The sequence below is a fragment of the Aegilops tauschii genome, chromosome 3 (genome assembly GCF_002575655.3).
Source record: "Aegilops tauschii subsp. strangulata cultivar AL8/78 chromosome 3, Aet v6.0, whole genome shotgun sequence".
Classification (NCBI taxonomy): Eukaryota; Viridiplantae; Streptophyta; class Magnoliopsida; order Poales; family Poaceae; genus Aegilops; species Aegilops tauschii.
The window spans coordinates 457,476,292-457,490,812 of NC_053037.3; the positions used below are offsets into that span (position 1 = coordinate 457,476,292).

Genomic DNA, 14,521 nt, shown 5'->3' on the forward strand with positions numbered 1-14,521 from the left:
ATTCCAACTCCGAGAGGCTTGCACCAGTCCATAAATGGATCGCTGGAGCTTGCACACTTTGTTAGCTCCCTTTGGATCGATAAAACCTTCAGGTTGCATCATATACAACTCTTCTTCCAGAAATCCATTCAGGAATGCAGTCTTTACATCCATTTGCCAAATTTCATAATCATAAAATGCGACAATTGCTAACATGATTCGGACGGACTTAAGCATCGCTACGGGTGAGAAGGTCTCATCGTAGTCAATCCCTTGAACTTGTCGAAAACCTTTCGCAACAAGTCGAGCTTTATAGACAGTAACATTACCGTCAGCGTCTGTCTTCTTCTTGAAGATCCATTTATTCTCAATTGCTTGCCGATCATCGGGCAAGTCAACCAAAGTCCACACTTTGTTCTCATACATGGATCCCATCTCAGATTTCATGGCCTTAAGCCATTTTGCGGAATCTGGGCTCACCATCGCTTCTTCATAGTTCGTAGGTTCGTCATGGTCTAGTAACATGACCTCCAGAACAGGATTACCGTACCACTCTGGTGCGGATCTCACTCTGGTTGACCTACGAGGTTCGGTAGTAACTTGATCTGAAGCTTCATGATCATCATCATTAGCTTCCTCACTAATTGGTGTAGGTGTCACAGGAACCGGTTTCTGTGATGAACTACTTTCCAATAAGGGAGCAGGTACAGTTACCTCATCAAGTTCTACTTTCCTCCCACTCACTTCTTTCGAGAGAAACTCCTTCTCTAGAAAGGATCCATTCTTAGCAACGAATATCTTGCCTTTGGATCTGTGATAGAAGGTGTACCCAACTATCTCCTTTGGGTATCCTATGAAGACACATTTCTCCGATTTGAGTTTGAGCTTATCAGGATGAAACTTTTTCTTATAAGCATCACAACCCTAAACTTTAAGAAACGACAACTTTGGTTTCTTGCCAAACCACAGTTCATACGGTGTCGTCTCAACAGATTTAGATGGTGCCCTTTTTAATGTGAATCCAGCTGTCTCTAATGCATAACCCCAAAACTTTAGTGGTAAATCGGTAAGAAACATCATAGATTGCACTATATCCAATAAAGTACGGTTATGACGTTCGGACACACCATTATGTTGTGGTGTTCCAGGTGGCACGAATTTGTGAAACTATTCCACATTGTTTTAATTGAAGACCAAACTCGTAACTCAAATATTTGTCTCCGCGATTAGATCGTAGAAACTTTATTTTCTTGTCACGATGATTTTCCACTTCACTCTGAAATTCTTTGAACTTTTTAAATGTTTCAGACTTATGTTTCATCAAGTAGATATACCCATATCTTGCTCAAATCATCTGTGAAGGTCAGAAAATAACGATACCCGCCGCGAGCCTCAACACTCATCGGACCGCATACATCAGTATGTATTATTTCCAATAAGTCAGTTGCTCGCTCCATTGTTCCGGAGAATGGAGTCTTAGTCATCTTGCCCATGAGGCATGGTTCGCAAGCATCAAGTGATTCATAATCAAGTGATTCCAAAAGTCCATCAGCATGGAGTTTCTTTATGCGCTTTACACCAATATGACCTAAACGGCAGTGCCACAAATAAGTTGCACTATCATTATTAACTTTGCATCTTTTGGCTTCAATATTATGAATATGTGTATCACTACGATCGAGATCCAACAAACCATTTTCATTAGGTGTATGACCATAAAAGGTTTTATTTAAACAGAACAACAATTATTCTCTAACTTAAATGAATAACCGTATTGCAATAAACATGATCAAATCATATTCATGCTCAACGCAAACACCAAATAACACTTATTTAGGTTCAACACTAACCCCAAAAGTATAGGGAGTGTGCGATGATGATCATATCAATCTTGGAATTCATTCCAACACACATCGTCACCTCGCCCTTAACTAGTTTCTGTTCATTCTGCAACTCCCGTTTCGAGTTACTACTCTTAGCAACTGAACCAGTATCAAATGCCGAGTGGTTGCTATAAACACTAGTAAAGTACACATCAATATCATGTATATCAAATATACCTTTGTTCACTTTTCCATCCTTCTTATCCGCTAAATACTTGGGGTAGTTCCGCTTCCAGTGACTAGTCCCTTTGCAGTAGAAGCACTTAGTCTCAGGCTTACGTCCAGACTTGGGCTTCTTCACTTGAGCATCAACTTGCTTGCCGTTCTGCTTGAAGTTCCCCTTCTTCCCTTTGCCCCTTTTCTTGAAACTAGTGGTCTTGTCAACCATCAACACTTGATGCTTTTCTTGATTTCTACCTTCGTCGATTTCAACATCACGAAGAGCTTGGGAATCGTTTCCGTTATCCCTTGCATATTATAGTTCATCACGAAGTTCTAGTAACTTGATGATAGTGACTAGAGAACTCTGTCAATCACTATCTTATCTGGAAGATTAACTCCCACTTGATTCAAGTGATTGTAGTACTCAGACATTCTGAGCACATGCTCACTAGCTGAGCTATTCTCCTCCATTTTGTAGGCAAAGTACTTGTCAAAGGTCTCATACCTTTCGACATGGGCATGAGTCTAAAATACTAATTTCAACTCTTGGAACATCTCATATGCTCTGTGGCGTTTCAAAAACGTCTTTGAAGCCCCGATTCTAAGCCGTAAAGCATGGTGCACTAAACTATCAAGTAGTCATCATATCGAGCTTGCCAAATGTTCATAACGTCTGCATTTGCTCCTGCAATCGGTCTGTCACCTAGCGGTGCATTAAGGACATAATTCTTCTGTGCAGCAATGAGTATAATCCTCAGATCACGGATCCAATCCGCATCATTGCTACTAACATCTTTCAACTTAGTTTTCTCTAGGAACATATCAAAATAAAATAGGGGAGCTTAAACCGAGCTATTGATCTACAACATAGACATGCAAAATACTATCAGGTACTAAGTTCATGATAAATTAAAGTTCAATTAATCAAATTATTAAAGAACTCCCACTTAGATAGACATCCTCTAATCCTCTAAGTGATCACGTGATCCATATCAACTAATCCATGTCCGATCATCACGTGAGATGGAGTAGTTTCAATGGTGAACATCACTATGTTGATCATATCTACTATATGATTCACGCTCGACCTTTCGGTCTCAGTGTTCCGAGGCCATATCTGCATATGCTAGGCTCGTCATGTTTAACCTGAGTATTCCGCGTGTGCAACTGTTTTGCACCTGTTGTATTTGAACGTAGAGCCTATCACACCCGATCATCACGTGGTGTCTCAGCACGAAGAACTTCCGCAACGGTGCATACTCAGGGAGAACACTTATACCTTGAAATTTAGTGAGAGATCATCTTATAATGCTACCGTCGATCTAAGCAAAATAAGATGCATAAAAGATAAACATCACATGCAATCAATATAAGTGATATGATATGGCCATCATCATCTTGTGCTTGTGATCTCCATCTCCGAAGCACCGTCATGATCACCATCGTCACCGGCACGACACCTTGATCTCCATCGTAGCATCATTGTCGTCTCGCCAACTATTGCTTCTACGACTATCGCTACCGGTTAGTGATAAAGTAAAGCATTACAGAGCGATTGCATTGCATACAATAACGCGACAACCATATGGCTCCTGCCAGTTGCCGATAACTCGGTTACAAAACATGATCATCTCATACAATAAAATATAGCATCATGTCTTGACCATATCACATCACAACATGCCCTGCAATAACAAGTTAGACGTCCTCTACTTTGTTGTTGCAAGTTTTACGTGGTTGCTACGGGCTGAGGAAGAACCGTTCTTACATGCGCATCAAAACCACAACGATAGTTTGTCAAGTTAGTGCTGTTTTAACCTTCTCAAGGACCGGGCGTAGCCACACTCGGTTCAACTAAAGTTGGAGAAACTGACACCCGCCAGCCACCTGTGTGCAAAGCACGTCGGTAGAACCAGTCTCGCGTAAGCGTACGCGTAATGTCGGTCCGGGCCGCTTCATCCAACAATACCGCCGAACCAAAGTATGACATGCTGGTAAGCAGTATGACTTGTATCGCCCACAACTCACTTGTGTTCTACTCGTGCATATAACATCTACGCATAAAACCAGGCTCGAATGCCACTGTTGGGGAACGTAGTAATTTCAAAAAATTTCCTACGCACACGCAAGATCATGGTGATGCATAGCAACGAGAGGGGAGAGTGTTGTCCACGTACCCTCGTAGACCGAAAGCGGAAGCGTTAGCACAACGCGGTTGATGTAGTCGTACGTCTTCACGATCCGACCGATCAAGTACCGAACGCACGGCACCTCCGAGTTCAGCACACGTTCAGCCTGATGACGTCCCTCGAACTCCGATCCAGCCAAGTGTTGAGGGAGAGTTTCGTCAGCACGACGGCGTGGTGACAATGATGCTGTTCTACCGACGCAGGGCTTCGCCTAAGCACCGTTACAGTATTATCGAGGTGGACTATGGTGGAGGGGGCACCGCACACGGCTAAAAGATCAATTGTTGTGTCTCTGGGGTGCCCCCTGCCCCCGTATATAAAGGAGCAAGGGGGGAGGCGGCCGGCCAGGAGGAGGCGCGCCAGGAGTGTGGGGAGTCCTACTAGGACTCCCAAGTCCTAGTAGGATTCTCCTTTCCTTTCCGGAGTAGGAGAGAAGGAAAGAGGGGGAGAGGGAGAAGGAAAAGGGGGCTGCACCCCTTGTCCAATTCGGACCAGAGGGGGGGGGGCGCCTCCTTCCTTTTGGCCTCTCTCCTCTATTCCCGTATGGCCCAATAAGGCCCAATACTTCTCCCGGTGAATTCCCGTAACTCCCCGGTACTCCGAAAAATACCCGAATCACTCGGAACCTTTCCGATGTCCGAATATAGTCGTCCAATATATCAATCTTTACGTCTCGACCATTTCGAGACTCCTCGTCATGTCCCCGATCTCATCCGGGACTCCGAACTACCTTCGGTATATCAAATCACATAACTCAAAATACAAATCGTCATCGAACTTTAAGCGTGTGAACCCTACGGGTTCGAGAACTATGTAGACATGACCGAGACACGTCTCCGGTCAATAACCAATAGCGGAACCTGGATGCTCATATTGGCTCCTACATACTCTACGAAGATCTTTATCGGTCAAACCGCATAACAACATACGTTGTTCCCTTTGTCATCGGTATGTTACTTGCCCGAGATTCGATCGTCGGTATCTCAATACCTAGTTCAATCTCGTTACCGGAGAGTCTATTTACTCATTTCGTAATACATCATCTCGCAACTAACTTCATTAGTTACAATGCTTGCAAGGCTTATAGTGATGTGCATTACCGAGTGGGCCCAGAGATACCTCTCCGACAATCGGAGTGACAAATCCTAATCTCGAAATACGCCAACCCAACAAGTACCTTCGGAGACACCTGTAGAGCACCTTTATAATCACCCAGTTACGTTGTGACGTTTGGTAGCACACAAAGTGTTCCTCCGGTAAACGGGAGTTGCATAATCTCATAGTCATAGGAACATGTATAGGTCATGAAGAAAGCAATAGCAACATACTAAACGATCAAGTGCTAAGCTAACGGAATGGGTCAAGTGAATCACATCATTCTCCTAATGATGTGATCCCATTAATAAAATGACAACTCATGTCTATGGCTAGGAAACTTAACCATCTTTGATTCAATGGGCTAGTCAAGTAGAGGCATACTAGTGACACTCTTTTTGTCTATGTATTCACACATGTATCAAGTTTCCGGTTAATACAATTCTAGCGTGAATAATAAATGACATAAGGAAATAAATAATTACTTTATTATTGCCTCTAGGGCATATTTCCTTCAAGGAGCATATGCTCCCAACAACCGAATTGGATTTCCGGTTTTTGTAGTTCATCTTATATTTAGTTACAGAGGATTTTTAGCGGTACCATCTCTCTCTCTCTCTGTGCGCGCGTGCCTCGTGGTTTCATCTTTCCTCGTCATGTCAGCGTGCATATGGTCGTTGCAAATTTCTCTAACGAAGCCTACAAAGTTTGTTTTCCCTTTTGCAACACTCATTCCTCAACCCTAACTGTCATCAAGGTCTCCTCAACATCGCTGTCTCAGCCCCGCTCATCTCTTTCGCTCGATGGTTTATTGGAAATTAGAGGAGTGGAAATCCGCCCCTTTCAATTTTTGTAGGTCTTGTAGGTTCTTATTTTCCTTCGGCGAGGTGGTGTTTGCGATGCCACGTTGGAATAGGATTGACGCCTACGAGAGGCATATGCAAGTAGATGTTGTCAAATATACTGGCTCTCTTCAGTCGGAGCAATTGGCTGGCTCTTGGCACGACGACTTATTCTTTCTAGTTGCTTTGTGGCACGGCCCGGTTTCTCCAACATTCTAGACAGACGTTGAAGTATTGCAAGCCTGCGCTGCATTGGGTAGTGCCCTAACTGATATTTCTTCAACAGTTGCTACATCTTGTTTCTGCCGCCAGTGATTATTGAGGTCTTCAAATCCTAGTATAACGAGGCGTTTGCAGGTGTCTCTTTCTCCTGATGTCAGTTAAGTTTATTCTCAAGTTCCGGTGGATGACGTATAGTGGAAGGAAGGACAATGTAATTTTCGATGTAATGTATTTTTTGTTGGTCGTTTTGTGTCATATCGTATTTCATTTTAATGTCTATTGTTTCGCTTCATAATTAGCAAATGCTCCTTCGTCCACAAATGTAACATGTTTTGCATATTTTAATATGGACTACAGACAGATTGAAATGAATGAACAAACACACTAAACGTATCTTTCTCTGGAAAATGTGTTTTCTTTAGTATGGTGAGTTACTTATTTAACAATGCCAGGAGTTTTTTTTTCACATCGTCGTCTGATCCTCTCGCTGGACCTCTTTTTTTTGAACGTCTCGCTAGACCTCTCCCCTGTTCACTTGGCAGCACTAAAGAATGGGACAAGATCACTGTTCTGACCTTATCAGAGTTTATTCTCACAAACTGAACCCGACGTGAAAGTATTTCACGATTTTACCCTTTTAAAAACGCCAGGGCCCGCGGCGTTTCCACCCGACACAGAAACGCCGAGCAAGCTAGCATTCCTGACCTGGCCCACTGCCAGGCCGAGGACGCGTTGTTTGCTGACGTGGCTTGGTGGGAACGCCTAGCAAGCTAGCGTTGCTAGAAACGCCAGCGTCCTTGGCGTTTCTGGTGCAGATATTTTAGGTGGTCGTGGGGCTTTCACCCACCACTCACCTTTCACTCTCTTCTCCCCCATTGTCCTATCCCGAACTCTTGCCCTTTCCCCCCTTTGTGTCCCTCACTTAGCCCCTCTCAAATCCTTGCAAATCGATTGGGTTGGTCCTTGGATCTGGTGTCATTTCCGTTCGTTGAGGTAACCTCCTTCATCTCACAAATTTTTATTCGTTGGATTTGTCCATTTGGATTGATTTGTTCTTGTTGTTCCTAACCCTAGTTTTGAACATGAATCTATAATGTGATGTTTTGAGTATTGTTGTTCCAATAGTGTTGCATTGTGATGTTGTTGAGCATACCTTATTGTGGGTTATGGCTAATGTTAAGATTTAGGGTTAGGGTTAGGGGTTTTGTTAGCAGTGTGGTATATTTAGCATTGTACATTTCTTATACTTATGTTACCATTTTTTTAGATGGACAAGATTGTGAATATTCATTATGTTGACAAAGAGGCATTCATGAATGTGGATATTGTTGACAAGTATGAGGAAGTGTTGATATTTCTTGAGACTCCTAGTTATGAAGAGGTTGTGGAAGAAACACGGATAAGATTAAAGTGGGTGGATGCAAGTGACCAAGTTGAATTAGTAGGAAGATATGATGTTGGGTCGGCACACAAGTGTCGAATGAAGACAATGCCTATCAAGTCCAATTTGCATTGGGTTGCATATAAGGAGGTTGTTGCATCCTTGGCAGTCAAGTCACTCGAAGTCTTTGCAAGTAAGGTGGTCAAGGCTCCTCTCTTTCATGTTGACTTGAACCAAACCTTAGTAGATGATGTGAGCCCGGTTAGTAGTGTGCCACCTATTGTTGAGCATAAAGTTGAAGCGGAAGCCAATGAGTATCCCCAATATGAGTTCGGAGGTAGTGCACCGATGAAAGATGATGGCGATGACTCCGACGAAGAGTATGAGAGGCACCACAACATTGTTGGTGACGTAGAGGCTGAGGTAAGGCATCAGGACATGGATCCTGACATTATCTATCAGCGTGCTTGTGTGGATGACTCGGATGATGAAGGCCCGGTGAATGAGTTGGACGAGGATGGCTTGACTGAGAAAGAAGCAGAGTGGTACACAAAAATCACCGGTAGGGATCACAAAGTTCCCTTGTTTTGTGATGTTACCTTGCGGATAAGGCTATAGTCGACGGTGGCATGAGCAAGACAATTGAGGCTAGACAGTTCCCAAGTAGTACACCCGACGCGATTTCGATGTCGTACGTGAGGAAAGGTTTGATGTTCGAGCACATGCTAGAATTCAGGATGTGGTTGTGTGAGTATGCTATCAAACACCACATGCCTTTCATAGTTGTTCACTCGGACTACAACAAGCGATACACCGTGAAATGTGAGGTAGAAAGATGCAAATGGAAAGTCAATGGAAGACTCACGAAAGATGGCTGCCTGGGACACGTACATGAAACGTTGCTGCTCACATCTGAAACGCCAGTCCCGCTCGGCGTTTCCAGGCCACATACAAACACCAAAGTCTTTGGCGTTTCTGCCCAGTTATGCAGAACACAGCAAACCCTGCTGCCCATTCCGTCACAGGTAGCAAAGGTACAACAACAGTTAATGATCCAACAGTTTTCAAAATATAAATGCCAAGTACAGCAACAGTATAGCAATGAGACATATTTTCGGCAACGAACTTAACATGATCCAGCTTACATAATAATTAACAAGTCGGTGACATAGAACTAACAAGTCCATCAGATATAAAACATAACAAGTTCATCAGATATAGAACTAACAAGTTCGCTCCATCTGAAACGCTAACTACATTTCTAGTTCACCAGATATAGAACTAACAAGTTCGCATCAGTCATCACTTCACTTCTTGCCTCTTTTCGCAGCCATCTTCCCCTGTTGACGTAGCCCTCTGGAGTGTTCTGCCATCCAGGACGTCGGACGGTTCTTGAGCTAACTCGGCGTGCTTCTTCAGAAGGCTGAGAAGGTTGAGTTGGCTGTGGAGCATCTTCCATCTGCGAAGCCCCAAGCTCCACATAGTTCGGATCCGCATCGTAGTCTGTCTCCTCCTCTTCATCTTCCTGTTCATCAATCCGTGCTCGGCTCGAAGAAGCACCTGCTCGGCTGGAAGATGGACGAGCGGAAGAAGCACGTGCTCGGCTCGAAGATGGACGAGCGGAAGAAAGCACATCCATTCTATACTGAGCACGTGCACGCACATCCGTGGATGAACCGCCATGGCAAGAAAGTAAAGCGGCTAGTGTTCGGCAACGATTCACAACCTTCTGCAGAGGCAAAGACATTGACATGTAAATATGCAAAAATAGTTCACATGATATAAAACACATGTTCATATTAAGAAGGCCTCTAACCTGTAGAGTACTCCTAACGAGAACGTCCGTTTCTCTACCAGGTGCGCGGCCAAGCACCACATTACTATCATTGATACATCTCCATAGCTCCGTGCCCTGAATAAAACTTAAGTGACACACCACTCATGAAGAAATGACACATGTTCAAAAAAGAGACAAAAAGACATACCACTCGGTCATGCAGAGGGCCATAATCAATATCATGCAGAGGTCTCCCTAATAGAGTTGTTGAATGCACCATCAACAGCCTCACTTGGCATTACTTCCAAGCAATCGGCACGAGTCCAAGCACCCTTAAGGATAACTCTGTATTCTTTGCGAAGCCACTCCAAATGCCTTAAATATGCCCCCTCGTCGTTGTCAGGTGTGTGATCATCTTCAACTCGGGCATTCCTCTGAGCATTCCACATGTCCACCCACATAAGATGGTGATCCTCCCAATTAATGACATTCTTGTTGTGTTGCCGGCTCGTCCTACAAAGCATGAGAAGTATCAGTATCATTTTCATTTTTCCGTGGTTACACATTGATCAACATATGGTACAAGAAACTCTCACCTATGTAGCACCACACTTGTCTCAACATACTCCGGCGGGGTGCGTTCTTGTACTCCAAATTGCTTCGAAACACGATGTGGAAGATGCCACTCCACCGCAAAAAAGCATATCATGGGGCAATGCACAGGCCAAAGATGTTGGTCACGAAGGCACATATTGCTCAAAGGGAACTGCCTAAGTGCCATGTACGGCCTCCAATTAACCTACATCACAACATGTCACTAGCTCATGCACAACAAAAAAAATCTGTAATGATGGCAAGGCATTTGATAATTACCTGGTTGTAAGTAAGCATGTCAAGCTCACTTATGTATGCCTTGTACCGCCCCATGGCGGCGATACTCGACACTTGGACAGTAGCCCACGTGTATGCGATAGTGGGATACCGCTCCTCATCCCCGTCAAAAGGCCACTCCCAAGGTTCTTCCGGAGCAATGGTCAAGTTACGGCCCACAGGGATACGCTCCCACATCCAAATCTGTAGGGCCCAAACAAAACCACCAAGACAAGATTTCAGCTTACTCCTCATACATGTTCCGTCCAACTGCACATTTGTGCACACATTAAACAATCACATGCAAAAATCTCTTTCATATAATGAGAATGCATCAAATTAGCATTACCTGACGGTACACATCCCAGTTACGAAGAGGGTCCAAGAACATCCACGAGGCTGTGTCTCCCGTGCCGTCAGGTTACACCACTTGAGTCAAAAGATTCCATAAGTAAGCCCTGGCGTACCTCTCCACAACAGCCGGACTGGCATTCTCTGGGCACTCGTTAAAATGTTCTTGTAGCCACGAGAACAAAACACCAGATGGCCTAGGATCCTTCTTTGTTTCATGAATCCACGGGGGAGGTTCAACACCAACCAAACCTGCAACCCTTTGTCGCCACCCCTCAGACCTCACCTTCCCGGTAAGAGCCCTGCCCTCGATCGGAAGACCGGAGATCATCGCAATATCCTCCAAAGTGACGGTCATCTCACCAAGAGCAAGGTGAAAAGAGTGCGTCTCCGGCCTCCAACGGTCCGTAAGGGCGGTAATGGCCGTCGAGTTCAACCATGGTGGTGTGCCTTTAAAGTTGAGCACAAACTGGAGAAGATCCATTCTTCTAAAATAAGGCTCGTAGCAACGGTCATACTTCAGGGACTCACGTGGGTTGTGGCCTCTCAAACGAAGTACTGGAGGAACCTACAAAAAACACACACACAATTTATATACTTCTCTAAACTACTCACAATATGAGAATCAACAATGTAGATACATAATTACCTCCCCTCTTTCCACTAGCACAGCACGATGCTTCTCCTCGTAATAATCATCAAGGCCGGGATATTTATCCAGCTCAAACATCCTACAAAATAAGGTCAATGGATTTGTTATGATATATGCTTAAAATTATGACCACATCATATACAAAATCATGTGAGAACTACTACAAATTATCCCAAAGATACAAATCACGAACGACATTACCAACACCAATTCTTTTCAACCTATTTTATCCTAAAGAATCTATCACAACTAATTATTAACAAATAATAGGTTCAACCTAGTCCAAAAAATGGTCTCTCTCTAAATCCAATACTAAACAAGTTAACTAAGAATACTTCAACACAAGGAGTATATGTCTTCTTTCTAAACATAATGTAACCAAAATATTCATCAAACAAATCACTAATAACTCATCTTATGGTTCCACCATGTTTGAAAAAATGTATCTACAATAGCCAATCTTGACTGAAAATAAATGGAGGATTGGGAAGAGAATACCTCAAGCAACTCGGGGATGTTCCGATCTACTTGTTTTGATGATCAAAATAACAGATTTGAGGGAGATTTGGTGAAGAAGAGGGAGGGGCGGCCGCCAGTTCGTCCCTGGAAGAACGGCCCGACCGGGGCTGGGACTGCGAGTGGGCTGGGTTAGGCCCCCGTGACCTGCCGCCATTACTTAATCCAGTCCAGCAATGCCAGGGACATTGGCGTTTCACACGTGCCACGTCAGCGAAAACAGCGGGTTCGGACTGACTGTGGGCCAGGGCAGAAACGCAAGCTACCACGGCGTTTTCGTGTTGGCCAGGAACGCTAGCTTGCTCGGCGTTTCTGTGTTGGGTGGAAACGCCGCGGGCTATGGCGTTTCTAAAAGGGTCAAATCGCGAAATACTTTCACGTCGAGTTCAGTTTGTGACTATAAACGTTGACAAGGTCAGAACAGTGATTTCGTCCTAAAGAATGAACATCTCTGTCTGGGTGAGATTTATCTTGAAAATATAGATCAAACCGTTTGTATGCTTAGAATCAAGCCTTCACGTTTGATTCAGTACCAAAACATGCAGAAGCATACAGCCGTGGATGTCATTTGGCAATAAGGATGAGAATGATGCTTTGATGCATCGATCGTATGCACTAAAAATTGAAAGAACTGTTTTTTTTCTAAATTGCCTATATACTTAGCGAGGGCAATTTCTTAAAAGCCATGTTCAAGAGCCCACCGTCATCTTTGAAACCATGAAATCGGATTTGAAAGTATACTTCAAAATTATTTTACGGGCTCAAATTAAATTATTGGGCCATCATTGTTACTGGTTAAACACCTCAGCTCATTCAAGATGGCATTTTCTTGATGGCATTTTTCTCTTAAAAAAGGTTGTTTTTTAACTTTCCTTCAAGATGGCATTTCCTTGGTCCTTCTTCTGCATCTGCTCCTTCAAAGATTTTACTTGATCCTTCAAGATGGCATTTTCTTGGTCCTTCTTCTGTATCTTCTCCTTCAAAGACGCATTCTCTTGCATCTGAGTCTGCAGCTGCTCCTTCAAGGCAGCTCCCTCCTCGATCTTCTTCTGCAGCTGCTCCTTCAGGACAGCTTCGTCTTGCATCTTCTGTTGAAGCTGCTCTTTCTGACTGGTGTGTTCCCTAACTGTGTTTTCGGCCGCGGTGATCAACTCTGAAGCCATTCGAGATTGTTCCACGAGCTTGTTAATCTGAAACAAGAAACAAACTAAGCATAGGGTGCAAAAGCCGGACCTCTATCTGTGAGATGTATATATGTAAGACGTACTGTTTGCAGAAACCGTTCAAGATTATCCAACCCTCCAGCAACGCGGTCGTGGGCTGTCCTTAGTTCATTCACACACTCACGCGTTAGCAGCCCCATCGTCGCAACCTGCATAGCCAGAATTATAAATTGGACTGTTTTCAGTTGATTACAAACTCAAGCGTTAGCAGCTCCATCGCCACGTACTGATCGGGAGGCGGCGGCGATGGGCGGGAACGATCGGATCGGGAGGCGGCGGCGGGATCGGGAGGAGGAGGGGGTCGTGGGGGAGGGAGGGTCAGGGTCAGGATTGATATATACTGTTGTTTTCGGAAGATATACCAAAATATGGACTGGGCCAGGACCCAACCTGACCCTCCCCCCTTTCCGCCAGCGACCAGTGGTGATTTTTCTTTTTCTTTCTGAAACTAACACAAAAACGATGAACTCTTCAGAGCTACTCCGGCATGCTAAAGAAACACCCGAAGCCCAATTGGACATCGGGCAGAAGAACGAACCCACAAGGCAATATCAATCCTTTAACCTGAGGGGGGGAGCATACTTGGGGGAGGATCGCGCAACAGCTGACCAGCCCAGCCAGAAGACGCAAGAGATTATATGTATAGAGGGAGCCCCTAAAAAAATGTAGAGGTACTGATTCGCAACTAGGCTGGGATCAAAACGACGGCTTCGACCGAGGCTTGTGTTGGGTAGAGATGGTCTAAACGGCCAAATTCAGTGTTTTGACCCTTTTGGCAAAGTTATGCCGGATATGACACCGGTTTAATTTTTTTCAGGATTTGACATTTTTTCTATCGCCGGGGTTGATGACGGTAGGTTATCACAGCCTACCACCGAGGTCCCTGGTGGTAGGGTTGACGACAGAGGCAGACGATCATCGGTTGTTGCTGACGTGGCCAGAGTGTCTACCGCCAAAGAGGGCAGCGGTAGGTTGAAGTACCATACCGCCATAGTCTCTGTCGGTAGGCCTCAACCCTCCCCGCCCCCCCAAACCCTGACCTCAGGCATATCTGTTCCTGAAACAGGGTTTTATTTTGCAGTAGGGTATGCAACCCTGCCGCCAGCTACCTCAGCAGTAGGTGTCGAAGACAGGAAATTGGTTTTGTTCCTGAAACTAGATTTTCATTTGCGGTAGGGTACGCAAACCTACCGCCGGAGTATCTATCCCCTTTAAACTTTAATTCCTTTTCTGCAAAATTTGATCATTCAATATAAATAGCATAACCTCACACATCATAATATCATCTGGAAATAAAATTAGTATCTCACACATCATAATATGCATCACACATCGAAATAGTTCAACATACCCAACATTGCAAATAGGTTTACATGTCT

At 44.3% G+C, this 14,521-nt stretch overlaps 1 protein-coding gene across 1 annotated transcript; it reads right to left on the reverse strand.

Annotated features, from left to right (window-relative positions):
- Positions 1-12,627: 12,627 nt before the first annotated feature.
- LOC120976114 (uncharacterized) lies at positions 12,628-13,509 on the reverse strand. Its single transcript, XM_040402941.3, has 3 exons — positions 13,370-13,509; positions 13,187-13,291; positions 12,628-13,109 (listed from the first exon to the last, which is right to left on the reverse strand). The coding sequence occupies exons 2-3, from the start codon at positions 13,280-13,282 to the stop codon at positions 12,783-12,785; spliced, it is 423 nt and encodes a 140-aa protein (XP_040258875.1). The 5' UTR covers positions 13,283-13,291; positions 13,370-13,509; the 3' UTR covers positions 12,628-12,782.
- Positions 13,510-14,521: the final 1,012 nt, after the last annotated feature.

What these genes read in the sequence shown, in the direction of transcription:
- LOC120976114 (XM_040402941.3), bottom strand. Translation starts at nt 13,282, where the DNA reads ATGGGGCTGCTAACGCGTGAGTGTGTGAATGAACTAAGGACAGCCCAC. An exon ending in TTGAACGGTTTCTGCAAACA is followed by an intron (nt 13,110 to 13,186) that starts GTACGTCTTACA and finishes TTCTTGTTTCAG; the next exon opens with ATTAACAAGCTCGTGGAACA.